Consider the following 19,686-nt stretch of genomic DNA (forward strand, 5'->3'; position numbering starts at 1 on the left):
TTTGGATGAAGAGCGAAAACGAAAACCAAAAAAAAACTCCGAGAAAACCGACAACTATTTTCAGCAGTAAATCACAAAACTGCACCCGAAAACTGGGTAAATTAACTGAAATTCAAACCAAGGCGAATGTAGTTTTTTTATATCGTAATTCAATGCCAGATATTGAATTTTTTTCTTAAAATCGGTTTAGTTCAAGAACTGATAGTTTGTGTTGAAGATGTACTTTTTTGTCAAAATTTCTAATTGTCTCCATTTCTGACTAATCAACTTCAGAATTGAATAACAGACCGGTAATCTCTGAGGTAAGTTTCAATATCAGGGTGACTGGAAGCTCTTACCGTAAAACCTCTAATAGAGATGCCCCCGTAAAACCGCTTTAACGCGGTATATCTTTTTTCTCAAAGGAGATATCAAAAAGTTGCCAACAAACACAAAATAGCTGAGTATTTACAAAATATTTCTTCTGCTGGTAAAAATTGTATAGCTCTCAAGGCAGTTGAGATATTTTGCACCAAATTCATGATTACTGAAGCACCTCTATTAGATGTTTTACGGTAATCTTCCTTTTTGGCGCTTCTAAGATTTCGTTCTCTCCCCCAAACATGTTCCAAAACGTTTTCTTATTTTTGCCTACCCCCATTTTCCCGTTTTCTCACCTCCTTTTCCACACATCTCTTATCGAATTAGGCTCTCCGCGGTTCGGAAACACTTGAAATTCCGTCGTTTTTGATACTTCCCCTCGTTCTTCTTCTTCTCCTTCAAAATATACTCGAATTGGAACGGAAACTGATTTCAAGTATCCTTCTTCTTCTTCATCTGAAGTATGTTTTCTTGCAGAGAGAGAGAGGCTGCTCCCAAATGCCACGTTGATGTGTGAGAAACGAGTAGAAAACATTATAGAGGAAGAAGAAGTATGGCGACAACACGGGCGGCCACTTGTGAGTTTTTCACCAATTCTGGACAAAAAAGAGAATTTGAAAATGGTTGAAACTATTAAAACTAATTGGAAGGAGAAATTATAAGAAAGAGTATTCTCAAGACATAATGAAAAACTTTCAAAAATTGAATGATACAAAACATGAGAAGGAATGTTACGGTAGAGCTGAAAAAGTGTTTCTCGCAGTTTCTGGACTGAAAACTTCAGTTAGTACATATTATCGGTTCATAAACTCGTGCCAGGAAGTGTTAAAAGCGCATCTAATTTATTCGGAACTTCTCGGAATGGTCTCATAGTTGAAATAGATCAAATGTCGTGTTTTTGAGCTTTGTAGGTCTGAAAAGAACTGCAAATTATGTTTTTTGCTTCGAGACCATTCTGAGCGCCTTTAACACCCCCCGGCAAGTGTTCGCGAACCGATAGAACGTAAAACAAAGTCTGTAATTCAAGTCTGTAGTTCAAGTCCGAAATCGTCGGGTGATGCTATTCTTTCATTTGTTTTTTGCAATAGAAATAAATGATGGATCACTCTGAAAGCATGTCAGAATCTCATTCCAAGCTTTAAGAATTCTTGTCATTGGATGTATTTTACTTTCGAAAATGTGTTTTCGCTTCACAACATCAACTTTTGTAGGAATTATAGAACAAAGTTAGAGCTTCATTTGAGATTCAAAAATTTTAAAACTAAATTTTGAACAAAAATTTGAATGCTTTCCGAAAATGTCAAATTTTTTACTATACTTCAGAATTCTATCAGTTATGCACCAAGAAAGACTGATTTCTTTGAAGTAATTTTTTTTAACTCAGAAGATTTGCCGAAGAATAGGTAGCTTTCCTGAAATCTGAGTCGAACGGGCCGGGCCGTTCGAAATTTGACAGGTTTGTGAATAATTTCCATTCGATGAAAAAGTTATTTTGCTGATTTGAAACTTTTCAGATAGTGTTTTGTTCTAAAAAGTTGTCATTTACAAAAGTAAAGTTCTTTGTTAGATCTACCAGTGCATACAAAAATTTATACTGTGCAACCTTCACCGAGACAATTTTTCAAAGTGTTTGTAATTGTTAACTCAAAGCAGAGAAAGTTAACAAAAGTACTGTAGTAAGGATAGAAGTTCTAAGGTTATTCAACAAAAAACAAGGTTCTCTTCTCTTAAATAAAAAACACAAGTTGAACTTCCTTAGTATAGGGGTTGTCCAGAAAAGTATATAGCTGCAAATTTCCAATTTCCATTTCGTAATCAGCATAACCATAATTATAATATTCCAACAACAATTGCACATTATGAAAAAATAGTCCATAATTACCTCAACTTAAATGCTATACTCATCAAAACACAATATTCATGGCCAATCATCAAAAAGTGATACTTTCAAGACAAACATCTACTATACGATTCTGTATAGTCACGAGTTAAAAGGTTAAAAGGAATCACAGCATGGGTACCAAATAGCCAGTAAAGTGAGCAACAACCTTATCACGGTTTTTCGTGATTCTCATAAACTAGTCCCTCGCCAGGACAAGAAGACCTCAAAAAGTACACTTTCAAAGTTCAGAAACCATTGAGCAAGGATATTTTAGAAATTTACTCAGGCATGTCATTTCGAATTTACTCAAGGTGTGAGTTAATACGTCGTGACTTCCTATTTTGAGTAGGTGGGTTTACGAAGTAGTTGTCAAGACGATTATTTCGAGCAGGTTGAGGTATAGACGGGTTTCGAGAGGGAGAGAGAAAAAACCTTTGAAGAAGTCATCTGCCGTTTCAGGCCTAAATGAAGTTTTAGTTTCTTTCTAACCAGGGAAGTCAGTTTGGATTTATGGGGTGTGACCTATATCATTGGAAAGCTGAAAAAACGCTAATTCCAAGTATATATTCAGTTTTTGCCCTCAAGGTCTGGTATTCGAGAAAAACAAGATCAAAGTTCGTAAAAATTAAGAAATATTACCGTTTTAACACGCGAAAATTGACATTCCCTAGTAAATAATGCAACATATCAGCGTACAATATTCGGAATACCGTTATCAAATAATACGTCTAGAATTTGAAAAAGTCTGTAGGCAGCCTTTTGATATCTCCTTTGAGAAAACAGATATACCTCGTTAATTAGGCTTTGCTGGGGGCACCTCTATTAGAGATTTTACGGTATACGATTTTCCTGAGCCGAGATTGCTACAAACGAGAAAAGACTAGGTGGTGAGTCGTTCCAGAACTATTCAATTCCAGAACCGTGGTCATTTTAGAACTGTCTACAATCGGAACTGTCTCTCACAGTACAGTAGAAATTTTTCTTACGTGAGGAAATGGACAAATGCAAGTCAAACAGTTCTAATAAAACACAGTTCTGATAGGGGAAAGCCCTGGAATGAGAAAGTTCTGAGAAGGCTCACCACCGAAAACTATTAAAGGAGGTGAGAACTCAAAAAAAATGTTGGCTCAAAATTCGGTAAGTGATTGCTCTGTGGGACCCGAACACATGACCGAACGCGCATGGGCACAAAACCGCAACCGGCTGAGCTACACGGTCGAGAACGCAGCTGCCCACTCGGGACTGTTATAAATGTGGGTGCTTCTCAATCACAATTTCGATCACAATTTTTTTGCGTTCTCACCTCCTTTAAAGTAAGGTACCGTATCCCTGAAACCAGTTCACCATAAGTTCACCTCCTACAATTCCAAAGCTTATTTTACTCCCACCAAAGTTTTGAAACCAAAAAGCCAAAGGCAACACCAAATAGAGATAGATGTGGAAATGAAAAATGAAACCCTTTCCATGCAGTTTCGATGAGCATTAAATGAAAAGTGGAAAAGAGGGGCGGAGATGAAACAGAGATAGAGAGGGGGGTTAATGAGAAAGGCGAAAAGCAGAAGCTAATGAAAACCAAAACCCAAAAAGGCCATCCCTTTCTGCTCTTCTTCTTCCATCTAGTAGCAAAAAAAGAGGAAAAAGAAGAAAAAGAAGGGAGGCATACACTCCACAAACTGGAGGGCATTTCCGTCCCCCGTCCTTCTTCACACAAAAGTGGGCGGGGCTTACTTGTGCTCCGCCGAGCTCTTCAGTGCCTTCAAACACTCTCTTGTATTTTTGTGTATCTAGGGCTTAGACTAGGCTGAAATGGCTTTTTTGCTCAAATATTATACATGTAAGTTTAAGATTTTTAGGTTTTGGGCCACTTTTGGGGGAAAGGTTTTTAAAATAGAAAAGTTATTTCATTGGGTTGCACAGCACGGTTTCTACATTTTTACGCAATTTTTCTAGTTTCGGTAGAGCGCAGTTGTGAAAACAGTGCATAGGTGTTGCTGATTTTTAAAATTTCGTAACTCCGTCAAAAATTAAGATAGAAAGTATTTTTTAAGTGGAAATTGAAGGTAATGAGTAGGTCTAATTGATAAAAACAAAAAATTCTTGTGAAACTGAAAAAAATTGTAGTTACGGGCGGTACACGGGCGGCCGTCAGGTGTTTAGATATGTATTGTCATGACAACATTCTTGCAATAGCGCTCTACCAAAACCCCTGCGTATATTCGCTTTTCATGCAGATACACTAGTTTCGGTAGAGCGCGATTCCAAAAAATACGACAAGGTTTTTACAACTGCGCTCCACTGCAACTTAGAAAACCCTCGTGAAAGAATTCTGCTAGAGCGCACTTGCAGACTCCAGCCAAAAAACACAAACATTTCAAATACTTACCTAACCACCTTCCCAATTTCAGTCTCGGCGAAGATCCGTACACTGTCCGAATTCCAAATCAGATTATCAACGAATCAGCAGCCACCGTCGAATGCTGAAATCATTACAACGCTCAGATACTTTCAACAAACACTTATCGGGTGAGTTTTTCTCTCTTTTTTCAGAAAAGAAGATCATAAAACAGAATGGGAACCAGATGCTTATTCAAATTTCATAAAAATTCCTCTCCTATTTTTTGTCAAAACTCTTTTTCCACTACATAGCAATAAGAAGCAATTCAGGAAATGTGAATGAGGACTATTCAGTACCAAGTACTTTGTACTAAAGGGGTACTTAGGATTCATGAGGGAGAAGTTTATGAAAAAATTGGACAGTAGATTACAAGTGCGCTCCAATGAGACTATAGAAAATCGCGATGGAGCACATTTGCATAGTAATAAAAAGTGACGTGAATGACCTTCCACCTTTTTTCACCAGTCTCCGTCTCCACCTCTTCACACACTATTTTTCCATTGCAATTCTTCGAATCGAAAATTGGTAGAAGCCAGAAAAGAAGCGTAATTGAAGAGTCATTTCCGATGAAAATTTAATTAACTTTTAGGTTCATTTCTCCTCTTTGTTTCCTCTTTTTAGTTTCTTTTCTAGTTTTTGTTGGGGACCCAAAATATGTGTGCATCTTCTTCTTTCTTTTTTTCTGTCGTTGCGTTTTCCGGCGCCAATTTGAATTTTGAATTGGGCAACCGGAACAACCATGGCTCTTCCTTTTTTCGTCTTTTTGCTTTTCTTGGACCCCATCTTGGAATAAGAATTTGTTGGGATCTTTAATGCGTCTAGAATAGATCTAGCTTCTCTGCGTCTCTCAGAATACTTTAAAATTAAAACGGTGATATCTCCACTGGGAAGGAAGACTGGGGGAAACTTTCAACTGATAAAATATTCTCCATGAAAAACTCTAAATTTCTTTAGTTAAAAGTATTTCCATATCTCTTCTACGTGGTGAGATACACGCTCTTAAACTTTTGGAGACGCAGAGACACGAGACAGTATGTGTTCTCTGCGTCTCTTAACTTACCGAAAGATATAAACGGTCGTATCCCGCCAATGAAACAAATTAGGGGAAAACCTTTCAACTGATAAAATATTCTTTATGAAAAACTCTACATTTCTTTAGTTAAAAGTTTTTTGATATCTCTCCTACATGGTGAGATACAAGCTCTTCAAGTTTCGGAGACGCAGCGAAACGAGAGTGTCTGCTTTCTCTGCGTCTCACCCTCCCTCTCCGTAACTTCTTCAAATTCTTATCGAACATACTAGAGATGACGTGTTTACTCTGCAAACTAAACAAAAACAAAAAGACGAACCCTCCATTTTCTTTTCCGTAATTAACTGGGAATTAACCGCCCGTCGTTTTTCCCATTTTACTCTCATCACTCTTTTTTCGTTCTGATGGAAAAATGTAGATAAGGAGGAAAGAAAGGGTTAAAATGTCACAGGAGCAAAGAAGGAACAAGATAGATTGTTAGGATTATAAGACTGGGAATTTTAGAGAAATTTTAGAAAAATTTCCAGAAAGGAAAACAGAAAAATAGTCTTGGAAGCAAGAAAAATAAGAAAAATACATGGGCCTCTGTCGGTGTGTCCGGATGTCTACAATGAATATCTTCTAAACTAAAACTTCTTCCAGGTTCCTCAAAGACTTTCCTGCCACTCAGACCAACTACTGCGAGCGATTCTCATCGGACGCGGCACGATGGAATTTATATCCAAATCTCAATTATTCGGCACTTTATTATGCAATAGTCAATCTTTTAGACGTTTTCCCATTAATTACAAGTCAACCACAAGGTTTGTGACTATGAAAACGATTCTGTTCCAAATCAAGAAATTTTCAGCAATAGGAGAAGCAATTCTAGACACAATAAAAGCACTTATGATATTTCTGGAACGGGATTCACTGGAGCAACTGCCACTTTTGTTAGCAAGTCAACTGGGTGTATTTCCAAGGGAGTTGGATAAACAGGTAAGCGATGGAGAGTGTGAGAGAGAGAGAGTAGCAGAGAAAGCAGGCGCTCTTGTTTCTCTGCGTCTCTCATTCATAGAAACGGTCATATCTTCCCAATGCAGCTAGACAAAGAAAAACTTCAAACCGATCAAATATTCCCCATAAAAATTTCTATACTTTTCTAGTTGAAAGTTTTTCGATAGCTCAAGTACGTAACAAGATAAAAGCTTCTGAACATTTCGGAGACGCAGAGAAACGAGAGTGCCTGCTTTCTCTGCGTCTCTCTATCCCTTTACTAACTGCAATTCCTTGTTACAAAAAAGTCGATTCCTCCGTTTTTGAGATTTTTCCCTCAAAAAAAAGAACTCAGAAGAGAGACGTAGAGATAGAAGAGATTCTCGTTTTTCTGTGTCCCCAATAGGTTCAGAGACTTTTATCTCATTATTAATAGGAGATATCAAAACATTTTCTACAACAAAAATATATAATATTTTATGAGAAATTTTTTTCAATTAAAAGTTTCTTTTCATCTTTATTCATTGACGAGATATACTCCTTTTAAAACACTATATTAGAGACGCAGAAGAACAATACACTCTAGTTTCTCTGCGTCTCTCGTTTCCACAAAGAGCTAAACTCCTCAATCAGCAAATCCCATTCCAGATCGTCCATCTCCTCGCCGACTGTGTTTTTCCATTCGCAATAAACGACGAAACTTATGTCAAGCTAAGTGTACCCGGTGTGCTTATGCTGGTTTTACAGCAAACACATGATCCTAGTGAGTTTTTTTCTTCGAAGGGGCGGAGCCTATTCTTACATTTCAGGTCTGCACACTTGGATCGTCGAATCAGCAATGAATTGTTCCCAACGTGTTTATCAAGATCTCCTTCAAGTAATAGCGAAAGGAACATGTGAGAGTAGAGTGGCGGCTGCCAACCTACTCTTTCACTATTGGCCATTCCCAAATCCACAAATTTTGCATAGGAAAACTATACAGTACCGAGTACATGCCTGGCGAACTATCCAATGTCAATCCACAGGTTGTACTGACAAGTCTTCAAGTGTCAAAAGATGTTATGATCCAGTGATATGTGCTGATGTAGCAGACACTTCTCCTCCCATTTTCCTTTGTCGGAAATGTGCGGAGCAAGTGACTGGAGAGCGGAAAGTGGTCACTCAACACATCGCCCAACCGATGCCAGCTTCCAACGCCACGTGTCAACGAGTGGAATGTCAGTCTCAGTCTCGACTAGCAGTTACGATATGTTGCTCGCACGAATGTACAAGAGGGCATAATCACGTTCCGATGAGATTATGTATGGATTGTAGTACGTTGGTACACGAGGAAGGGACGATAAAACATCTGCAACATCAAGGGAGTGGAGTTGTGTGGTCAACTGATGACCAATGGCCAACGGTTGAGAGTATTGTGAAGTTGTTGAGGGAGACGACGATGTTCGAGGGGAATGAAGGAGAGGGGAAGAAACCGAAATGGTTGAGACAGTTGGATGGTGGAACTTCAATGGGGAAAGAGGTAAGGGTTTGAAAAAACTATTTGATATCCGTATGAGACTTAATAACGTAGATCATCTTGGCGCTGCATTAATAACATATTTGCAAACCCGCCCAGAAAACCCAAAAGTTGAAAAAGTTATGCCACGGACTTATTTTTGAATTCTAAGGATTTGCTGAATGAAATGCAGTTGTCAGAACTCCAAACGACCCATTTTCCACTAAGTTACGACGATTTGAATTTGGTGGCCTAGAAAACCTAAATTTGAAATAGTTAGGCCACGGATCTGTTTTTGAATTATGAGGCCGACACGGGCCGGCCCGAACTAGCTTCAAACTGAGTCTTATAACCTGAAAAAGTATACCAAAATGTAATTCTCGGCGAGTTCTATGTTACTGACATACCTGATTATATATATATATTTATTGGGACTAAAGGAAAAAGAAATAGATACACAAGACTGGAAACGGTCCCTCACGAGACAGTTTCGATTACTGTTCGTCAATGTGCCGGGTTTGAATGATTGTTTTGATCATTTTCGCGTTTTTTTAAGCATTTTATCCCGGCCCGCCGTGTATTAATGACTAGTCAAATGGGTCATAAGCATAGGTCTCGTTGAGATCTACATTTTATTATTATTATTATTTATTTACGCATGCTCGATACGTGAAGGTTAATCAATTGAAAATAGAATACAAAAAAAATAAAAAATACAATAAAAAGGTATATTTTTCATTTTGGTATATTTTTCAGCTCATAGAACTAAGTTTGAAGCGAGTTACGCGCCGCCCGTATCGGCCCGGTTTGCAAGTATGCTATGATGAATGACGCTCTCCATGGAGTGATTAAAAAGTTGTCAATCACAGAAATAAGCTCTATTTGTTATCTACATACATACTTTCTAATACCTTTACAGTTAACCATTTTTCATTAAGAGCAGCAAAAGCTTTAAAAATATATGCTTCTTTTTTTAAATCGGCTTCATTTTTGCAAGATTTTAAAGCTAGATTCTTCTTCTCTTTTTCAACCCGAAAAAGTAATATCTTCTGTTTCCAGATTGACAAGATGGCTGACGAACGTCGAATGCTCAGCCGATTCGGTGTTTGGCTCATGGCTGCCCTCTGCCCTCCGAATGAAACTGCAGACCCCCGTGCCATTGGATATATAATGCAGAACGTATTCGAATGGTTCGCCACAACAGCCCTTCTTCCCAGCGACTCGATGGGTGCCTCGCTAGAACAACTGAAAACAGACTTTGTCTCCGATTGGATCAATCTGGGAATGCGTGTTCATAACCCTGTGTTCATCTCAAGTTTATGCGGAGAGTGTGAAGAACATGACGGGCGGCCTGTAATAGAGCGAATCAAGGAGGGTCTCGGACGTCTTCTGGCTCTGATGCCTTACGACGTCATCAGTCTGGAGACGTGGTCCCGTGTGATGCCACGCTGGTTGGAAGCGATTGTGAACGATTGTACGGAGGATAATCAGCCAGAGTTGAAAGTGTTGTTATGCAAGATATTCGAGCCAGATTTGTGTCCATTGCCATTCGAAACATCAGAAGTTTATGGTTTTATGACGGGAAGGATTGGAGGAGACGATTATGATGAGATGTTTAATGCATTGCAATGGTTACATGTAAGTCTTTCAAACAGTTACAGACATCTCAGTACTAAAATTTCAGCAACTATCTCGTTTGGACATCACAATACCACTTCACATGATTCTGGAGCATTTCAATCGGTGTCTTCAAAAACTGCGAACCATCGAAATCCCGCCCCTTTCTGAGAATGATCTGGAAGAGGAGGAGATGTCGGTTCATGTGGTTCTAGTGGACACCTTGGTTCTTCAGATGAAACTAAACGACGCGGAGAGATCGATGACACCAGTTTTAACAGACAAACTTTTTGAATGTATGCAGTTATTGGTTTCCATTCCGATACGAGCGGTACCACATTCATGTCACGATCCCGAGTTGGATGGGTTTGCTGACTGTCAACGTGAGTTCAATGAAAGTTGAATTTTTAAATAAATAATTTTGGTTTTATAGAATGTCAGCAAACCGCATTCGTCCAGCAAATGGTAATGAACATCACACAGAAAGTGTGTCCGAAGCGAGAGGTGGCAATTATTGTAAGTTTCCATTTCACTTTTAGATGTCCTAATAACCATACTTAACTCGCTCGAAACCCAATATTATGAGATGAAAAATATACCGAAATGTAGATCTCAGCGAGTTCTATGTCACTGACCTTTCACGGTGCGTATGGTTTTTTTGTTAATGTGCCGCGGGCGGGGATTGAATGATTGTTTTGGCCATGTTTGCGTTTTTTGGCACTTTAGCCCGGCCCGCGATACATGAACAGCTAGCCATCCCGCCTTACAATTAGAAATAGATTTCGCTGACTAGGGAATGACTTACACCAGAGCTGTGCGGAAGTAAAATTTTTGAAAAGGGAAGAAGGAAGAAGGAAGAAGGAAGTGAAAAAGGGCCCGGAAGAAGGAAGAAGGAAGTCGAAGGAAGGAATTCCGCACAGCTCTGACTTACACATAGGTTGGAATAACACGAGAATCGGAATCAGGGAAACGTCAGCTTTCCGGTGATATGTATCATGTTATGTTTCTCCAACCTATGTGTAAGTCATTCCCTATTCAGGCCAAAAACGCTATTCTAGTCCGACTCGCAACACATTAACAAAACACCATCCGCCTCGTAGTAGGTCACGGATATAGACCTTGCCGAGATCTACATTTTGGTATATTTTTCAACTCATAAACCTCAGTTTGCAGCGAGTTACGCGCCCATTCGGTTTGCAAGTATGCCTATAACTGTCTTATTTTCAGACCACCGTCGACGAAGACGCCATCTACGACGAGCAAACTTCTGACACCCCGACAGGCCCGGGAAGTACCATGCTCTCCCCGCTAACAGAATCTGGGAGCAAAGGGACATCTCCTGGAACATCAGCCCCATCACGCCCGTTTCCAGACAACCTCCAAACTCAAACTATGTGTGTAGCACAGGCTTGTGAACAAGAGGAAGAAGTTGAGGAGTGCGAATTTGTTGGAATTCTACCGTGCGAGGAGATGGAGGTGGCTATGGCTGAAGCGGTCACTCATGATAACGTGTTGGAGACTGGACAAGTTGTGACAAGTACAACAGTTCATCCCAGTATAAAAGGACAAATTGTGCAAACTCCGCAGACACCTGTACAGAAACAACCTCCATCTGATTTCTGGGTGACCAGTGTTGGAAGATTCCGGTTTAGTTTCGAGCAGCTCCCGGCGCAACTCAAAATGATCCACTCGTTACTTTCATGTCTTGACGTGGCAGTCGAACCAGATGTTGAGTTTTTTGTAATGTCATCTATCAAATATCTCTGCCTACATTGTGAAGCGCTGAGCAATGCTAGAAGAGAACATCGAGGGTTTCTGATATGGACACAAGAGAATCAGATGGTACCGAAACTATGGGAGAGATTGCGATCGGACTACATTCAAGTGGGAGAACTAGCAACTCACCTGCTACTTCATGCAATGACACTGCCGTGCGGAGAAGAAATGTTCTGGAAAATGGTGCATCGAGATTTCACGTCTCCGCAATGGAACGTGAGATTTGATGCTGTTGGGAAGGCGTATGTGTTGGCTCAAATGATAAAAACGGCACCGGTGAAAGCGAATAAAGTGGTACAGACGTGTTTGGCGTCTGTATTCTATCATTTTATTGCTTCGCTACACGATCCGAATCCATCAGTTGCACAAAGGGCAATCATTGCTTTGAGGGCTATGCCAAGTCATACTTTGAAGGTGAGTTTGCTTGAATTTTGAAAATATTTCTCAAAATTTTAATACTGAAGTTTTGGAAAAACCATGTGTGTAAATTAGTTTTCAAGATCTGGGATGTGCGCTTTAATGGTAGAATAAAACTGAACAAATGATTCACGGCTAGCCACATTGAAGACTAACTAAGTAAACCCTCCAGGTGACCGTGGAGTTATGGGACGTGACTAATATCATTGGAAAGCTGAGAAAACGCTGATTCCAAATGTATGTTCAGTTTTTGCCTTCGAAGCCTGGTATTCATAAAAAAAACGAGGTCAAAGTTTGGACCCCTAGCAAGTCATTACCTTAGCGATGAAATAACGGCAGCTTTGACATCGTTTTTCTCAAATACCAAACCTTGGGAGCAAAAGCTGAATATATATTTGGAATCAGCGTCTTCTCAGCTTTCCAATGGTAAATGTTATGTCCCATAACACCTAGGTCAATTGTAGCCCTTCATTAGTAAGTCATCGGGCTCATTAACCAATCTTGTAATTTGAACGTTTTTGCTTAACTCTTGTACATTTTTAATAATAATAAACTGATTTAGCCTAATATATACACTCATCTCCACATTTCAGCTAATGTGCATGTGCTTCGAGTCTCAATTCGACCATTGCATTGTGGACCGCCCGTTGATCATCCATGCAATTACAATGATGTCAATCCTTCTCCCAGATCAAACAACTCTGACTTTTGACTTTTTCATTCAAAGATTCGAGACCCTTGTGTTGGAAAGTCAATTGAGTAGTCAGACGGAGGAAAACATTTTTGTGCAAGGTAATTACTCCTAGAGTTGTGACACTAAACAACTGAATTCCAGACCTAATGCACACTGACCCAATGTCCGAACTCTACCAAAGAAAAGTTTCCAAAGCTCGGACTGCTATCGAAAACGCCGGAACATCAAGGTCAATAGTCCGTCACTTGAAACAGTACGACGGGATGAAACATCAGTTGGCACACCTTCCATCGGATCCAGGTACGCCAGGGGTGGTATCTGTTGATTTGTGAAATGATTAATGATTAGAAATAATCACGATTTCCTGCTATTCTTAATATGATTGATTGGATACGGAATCCTCTATCTCGTTATCTCTCTTCTCACTTTCTCTGCAAATTCTAATAACCACTTCTCTCTTCTTATTCAAACCAAACCATACTAATCCTCTCCTACTAATTTCTATTGTGTAAGTTATGCCAATCTGTCCATTGTAAAACCAGAAATCCCCTATAACCTCCTAACCCCTATGTCTCTTAACCCTACCCTTTAGATGCCTCTGCAAGAGTTGGCCGGCCTCCCGTGCCCCACTCTTGCCGAGACCCGATTCACCATTACTCTACACAGATATCCATTTATCGACTCGTGTTGCTCGTTGGCGTCGTCGTGGACGTCTCTCAGAGGCCGCTCTCTCGGCACGCGTCAAAATTCTGAAGGTTGTGACGATGGTTCGTGTGGTCAATCGATGGAGAGAGATGGCGGCTGACGTGGCTCTTGGAGCAGCGTCGCTCGTCTCTATGATGACGTCCGGTGGTGTTGCGGCTGCTGGAGGACTGATGTGTATGTGTGCACCTGTTTAAGAATTCGCATGATTCTGCATGATAGATATAGATCCTATGGTAGATTAGATGACATCGTCGGATCACAAAATATCGATGGCCGAAAAAAAGTTCGGCCACCTTGGACATGATGAATGTGCATGCCTCTTCTCAATTTATTAACCTTTCCATCATTTTACTCACTTATCCTTATTTTCTTATTTTCTTATTGTCTCAACAATTTTTGCACCATTTCTGTTTCCATTTTCATTCTTCACATTTTTCTCAATATTTTCCTTTTTTGTGAATGTCTGAAACCACGTGCCCAGTGCTTCTTTCTCTATCTTCTTCTCCTACTTCTATTTTTTTTCTCTTTTCTATCCAACAAAGGTTTTCACCATACCCCCTCTCTCCGCTTCTCTAACACCTTTCACCCGTTTTTCCATAATTTCAGCAGCAAATGTGGCTGTGAACGACGACGTCTCATCGCCAAACTCTTCTGTCACCGCCAATTACGGGCATGGTACGTGCATGTGTTGGTTATGGTATCCATGGTACTCATGGTACTTCTCTGATTCTTCCCCTACACAATGCTTCTATTCAACACTCCCCCGATATTTCCTTTACTTTCGCTTCAAAACTTTTCGTACCCCTTATCACCCACAAGCACTGAAACACATACATAATGCGTAAACTTCTATGCATGCTCACTTCACAAATCCATGAAAAAAAATTATTAAAATGTTAAACAAACCTAGATATTCGTCTTGTGAGCAACAATTTTTAAGAAATTTGACAAAAAAGTTACCTACTTTTTTCCAACTGTGCTCTACCAAAACCAATTTCGAATTCCACAAATATGGGGTCCCTTAGTTCCAGTTTGAGTTTGCCCATGATTTTATTTGATTGATTCCGTTTAGTTTTCCTATGTTTTCATCTAAAATTGTGTTTGGGCTCCAATCGATCCCCGAGACAATTTCAGATTCCAATTTTTGGTTTTGGTCTTGATTTTTTTTGGTTTTTGAGGACTGACTGGACTGACTGAAAACCTTTTTTTCTCATTTTCCAGGAGGTTACGGTAGACTCCGTGAGTTCACCGACGAAGAAAGCAACATGTGTCTTCTATTCAATCGAGTCGTCGATATGGAGAATCCAGAGAGACATACCGTATACCTAGTCGTCTCTCTTTTTGTCACCTTCCTCTCGAATAAGAACTCAACACCGACTGATGAGAAAGCGAATGCTAAGAAGCAATCTCTGGTATTCCGACATTTCAATACACTGCTAGGATACAGTAGTACAGAGAAATGTTTTACGATACCACCAGCTAGATTACGGTAGGTTACTGTAGCTGGGTGGAGAGAATGGTAATTGGTTTCAATTACAGAAAAGCAGCAGTGTGCAATGCTTTCATCAGTGGACTACCAGAGATTTTGGATATGAACTTGCATACTGGTGAGCTATTTCAGAAACTGAGAGCCAAATCAGTCTTTGTTCTTCCAGGAAATCAACTCCTCCCAACTGTTGTTCAACTTCTTATCCATCTCCCAAGCCCCCAAAAACTGGCATCCGATCAAAATGTTACAAACTACTCGTTGGCACTTTTGACACAGCATACAAGGCATTTATGGTTGCATTCATTGATTTTGATACTTTACAAATATCGATTCGATCAGTTACCAGTCAGTGAGAACATCGTCAGGCTGATTGGGATAGTTGTCAAAACTTTGCAAAGTAAGTTAAATTGTTCCAGACAAAAATGAATCACTTTAACTATTTCCAGACCAAGTCCACGAATGCTCGGACTCCGATCAATCCCAGGAAATCGACACCTGGGATGAGATAGAAGAAGATGATGGAGGAAGAGCGGAGCTTATCCGCCCAGAAAGTCTTACTGTAACAACAATCAAAGAGGCAACACCAGCAGCCGAAGGTATGATTCATATCGGAGCAGTTCGTGTCATGCAACCAACTATTGTGGAGCCAGAGGGGTTGGCTCCGGAGCCAATTATATCTAGGAAACGAAGCACGATTAATCAGGAGGTGAAACGGAAGAAGAGTGCGATTGAAGTTGTCAAGAAGAGGTAATTGAAATCTATAAATAATTTATTCAAAATATATATTTCAAAATGATTTTCAGTTGCACTCTTCGATGTGGCCATTGTAACGAAGCCATCGAGATGTTCGACGAGGAAACTGTTTCATTGTGTCTCATCGCTTTGGAGACATTTCTTCATCGAGAACCTTCGATGGCGGCTCCAATTCTATTCAAGATTTTGTATACAGTAACAAGGTAAAACTTAAATCTTCATCAGCAATACCAACAAAAGATAACAATAAATGATTTTCAGGTTAATCGACACTCCAATGTACCCATGGCACTCCACTGAAATGTTCGTTCCCGCCAATTCACGTTCAGTTGCCAAACAAATGCTCCGTGTCTCTCTCCATCATCTCTCAACATCTGCAATTTGCCTCCAACTCTTTGATACAAAAATACCAAGACCCGATGCCTTCTGGTCGGTCATCGCTCTATCTCTGGCAGACTTTCCAGAACTTTCTCCTGTCTATTTCATCCAGATCTTGATGGAAGATCTAGAAGAAAGTTGGCCAGGATCTGTGAGGCTTATCATGAAGAATTTGGCATTCTACATTGTGGAAATATCCACTGATATGTATAATAAACAATGGGAAAACTTACTGGCTAATATGGAGACGTTCTTCAAAAGATATCATACTGCGGTGAGTTGCCCCTATTTCAGCACTAATTTGAAGATTTAAAACCGAAAAATTCCAGATCTCTGCCGACAACGCCACTCCACCAACACGTGCTGAAATAGAAAACGTGATTGTGGTGATGAGTCACGTACTGAAAGTGCAAGCGGCGTCTACCAGCAAATCACCAGTCGCTCTGGTGGAAGCATTCTCAAAATGGCTCTCTGAATCTCTTCATGGTGCAGAAGTTTCCCTAGAATCACTTCTAGGAGTCTGTACAGCTTGCAATAGGGCTCTCATTAGGGTTAGTTGTTTTTCTTCTTAAGTAAATTGATTACAAAAATACAGTAAAGATATACAATTTGGTATTTTTCAGTTGAAAGTGACGAATTTTGAGAAGGTATCACTGATTCACCCACAAAGTAAATTATGTATGTATGAACCATACAGATCAAAAGTAGAGCTCCAATGTTGTAGTTGACTACTTTCCTGTACGGACACTCCCTAGTAAGTTACATATCGACAAAATATGTTCCCTCTCAAGTCGTCCCATTTCAGGGCAAAATAGAGTGATTTTTGAGCTGTCGTTTTAAAATAACAGTAAATCTCTACGGAGTGACCGTAGTAAAAAGTTGTCAGCTACAAAACTGGAGCTCTACCTTTGTTCTGTATGGTTTATACATAATTAACTTTGTCGGGCATTCAATGATGCTGTAACACCTTCTCAAAGTTGGTCATTTTCAACTGAAACATGCAAAATTGTGTATCTTACTGCACGGTACTGTACCTATCATCTAATCCTTATATTTTCAGGAACGAGACAAACAATGTGTGACCCGAGCCGTTGTCACTGAACTAATGCAAGCCATCAAATTCAAAGCCAAACTCCATGAAGCCAACTATGTCACAATTGCCAACATGGTACTGCAAGATGCTGGAGAGGATATCGAAGTACCTCTGCTAGATGATCAATTCAACACAGCTGCTTCTGAAGCCATTCGACCGTTTCTGTTTGAAGTTCTGGACTTTATCGCCGATCTTCATGTGATTGCAAAACTAAAGAAAGAAACAAATTCAGATGCTCTCGGTGGAGATTTGAAAGTCAAATTAGCAGAGGCTATAGCCGTCGAAATGTCTCGTTCCAACGCTCGTGACTGCCGTACCGTCATCCGTTTCATCCCATGGCTAATGTCGCCTCCATCTGTTACACAAGCTGCTCCAGGAGCATTCGCTGATAGTGTTACAAATGTCCGCGTGCTCTCCTGGCTGCTACTCGGAGCTCTCCACGCCAATCACTCCTGCCTTCCAGTCCCAATTGAATGCTCTCAACATATGGCTGATTACATTCACTTTGTACTTGCTGGGTTTGCTGACCAATCTAAGCAATCCGTGGTACATATGTCCGCCTTGTTCCATGCATTCCATCTATGCCAACTGTGGACTGTATACTGTGAGAGAGCAGCTACGTATAGCTCTACAACAGCATTCGCTCATTTGGTGGATTTCTGGGCCAGGGTGACCCCAGCGATTCTGCAGTTGTTAAGTCATTCGAAAGTGGTAAGTGTTCGTGGGATCTTACATTACGGCGATGGTTTTTCCATCACCGAAACTGACGAAAATTGCGTTAGAGAAAACTGAGTTATTTTTCGAGAGCATAGTTGTGGAAACAGCGTAGTTCTAGTGTTGAAAAAAATTTTTGCAAAAATTTTCCACATTTTTTCTCAAGTGTACTCCTCAAAAATCTTTGAAACCTACAAAAAATCAGCCATAGGAAGTTTTTATCCAAAAAATCGGAAAATTTTTGAATAACTTCCGGGCCAGGTCGGGCCGGGAGAACTTTTTTCGTCCCGGCCCGGTGCTACTTCGCTTAAGAACTGCGCGTATAAGAACTGTACCGTTGAAGAACTCGTTTAGCAATGGAGCGTGTTTGCATTAACAACTGAAATTTGAAATTTCAACAAGTTTTCAGTTGTTTTTCGACGTTAAAATTGAAATTTTCACGACAAATGCGCCCTATTGCAAACAGAGTTCTTAAACGGTACAGTTCTTATGCAACACAGTTCTTCTTTGCGCAGTTCTTCTGTGAAGCGAGTTCTTAAGCGAAGTAGCACTCCCGGCCCGGCCCGTCGCAAGTCTCAAAAGTCATACTTGTTATCTGCACATTTTGAATTTTTTTATTTTTTGACTCCGCCCCCAAAACAGGTATCAGGGCACATGTTTCGTGGCAGATCCCTCAGACTGTACTCGAATCGCTCGAAAAGTGTTTCAGTTCTGTTTTGGCGGCGTGGCTTAAAATTTTAAGTTTTTGTAACCTTGCTCTATTGGTATTAAACAAATCTTGTTGAAAAGTGCTTTTCAGTAGTTCCGATAAACATGACGGTTCTCAGAACAACGGTTCCAATGTTTCTCATTTCAAATAAAATTTCAGCTTGCCGACATGGTCAACCTGCACTTCCTCAACACAATTCAAGCACTCCAACAAGTCAATTCAGCCCTTCTCTGTCAACTTTACTCGATGTGGGCACCAATTCTCACCGCCTATCACTCGCAAATCCCCAATCAATTAAGGTAACCCTTCCCTCTATTATTTCATTCCGAACTCTCGAATAATTTGCAGAATGAAACTCGACTCTTGCCAAAACCAGCCCTCCCTGGAAGCGCCGTTGGTGACGGAGTGGCTGAAGAAAGTGAGATACAAGATATCGCAGGTCGAACTGCAAACCTCTGCTGCCTCGCCCTACTACACTGTCTAATGATCAATCAATTCGAAGATGTTACGGGTTATCAAATGTCCTCCCCCACCTATCATTCATACGATTATTTCGGTGCTTTCAACCACAAAACAGACAATATTTCAATGAATTTTTATTATTGCTCAATATGAGGTGATTACAATGGAATTGATGAAAATACAAGAAAATACTAGAACGTAAAATTTTGTATGATATCAAACAATCGCTTTGCGATATTCCACAAGTCAGGTGGAAGATCGTAGAGCGACAAGATTCTCATTTTTAGAATTGCAATTTTCCGAAAAGTTAAGGTCTAGCTAGAGCTGGAGCATAACGATTCCAAAGTGAGCAAGTCTAAAAACAGATATCCTTCATATTAGTGAGGTAAAACTCTTGAAAATGCGCTCCACCGAAAAAAAGTTCGTTTTTCGGTAGAGCAGATCTTTTAAAAGTTTTCCTCGCTAATATGGAAATTTCAGAAACAAAATATACAGAAAAACGAACAAACAATGAACAAAATATCAAGTACAGATTCTACAACTGCGCTCTATTGAGAAAGCGGTAACAAAAGATTCTCAATGGAGCGCAGTTACAGAACCGATTATATTTGCATTACAATATTCTGGAAAGCATGCTCCCCGGAAAAGACAAAAAAATTTTGGTTTTTTTCGGTAGGGCGCGTTTGCAGAGTCATGTAATGCTGTACATTCATGAAGATACAAAAAGTTAGTTGAGAAAAGA

At 40.0% G+C, this 19,686-nt stretch overlaps 1 protein-coding gene across 1 annotated transcript; it reads left to right on the forward strand.

Annotated features, from left to right (window-relative positions):
- Nucleotides 1-913: 913 nt before the first annotated feature.
- On the forward strand, nt 914-18,966 carry GCK72_008864 (uncharacterized protein; the record flags this gene model as incomplete). Its single annotated transcript, XM_053727089.1, has 24 exons — nt 914-938; nt 4,648-4,765; nt 6,310-6,470; nt 6,518-6,645; nt 7,291-7,405; nt 7,452-8,161; nt 9,197-9,775; nt 9,822-10,137; nt 10,188-10,270; nt 10,982-11,944; nt 12,541-12,739; nt 12,783-12,941; nt 13,308-13,520; nt 13,953-14,021; nt 14,568-14,835; nt 14,886-14,953; nt 15,002-15,232; nt 15,282-15,582; nt 15,639-15,791; nt 15,850-16,240; nt 16,296-16,517; nt 17,027-17,770; nt 18,642-18,781; nt 18,831-18,966. 24 exons carry the CDS (start codon nt 914-916, stop codon nt 18,964-18,966), a joined length of 6,492 nt encoding a protein of 2,163 aa, XP_053586666.1.
- Between the last annotated feature and the right edge of the window lie 720 nt (nt 18,967-19,686).

Source organism: Caenorhabditis remanei, chromosome III (assembly GCF_010183535.1).
Source record: "Caenorhabditis remanei strain PX506 chromosome III, whole genome shotgun sequence".
NCBI lineage: Eukaryota > Metazoa > Nematoda > Chromadorea > Rhabditida > Rhabditidae > Caenorhabditis > Caenorhabditis remanei.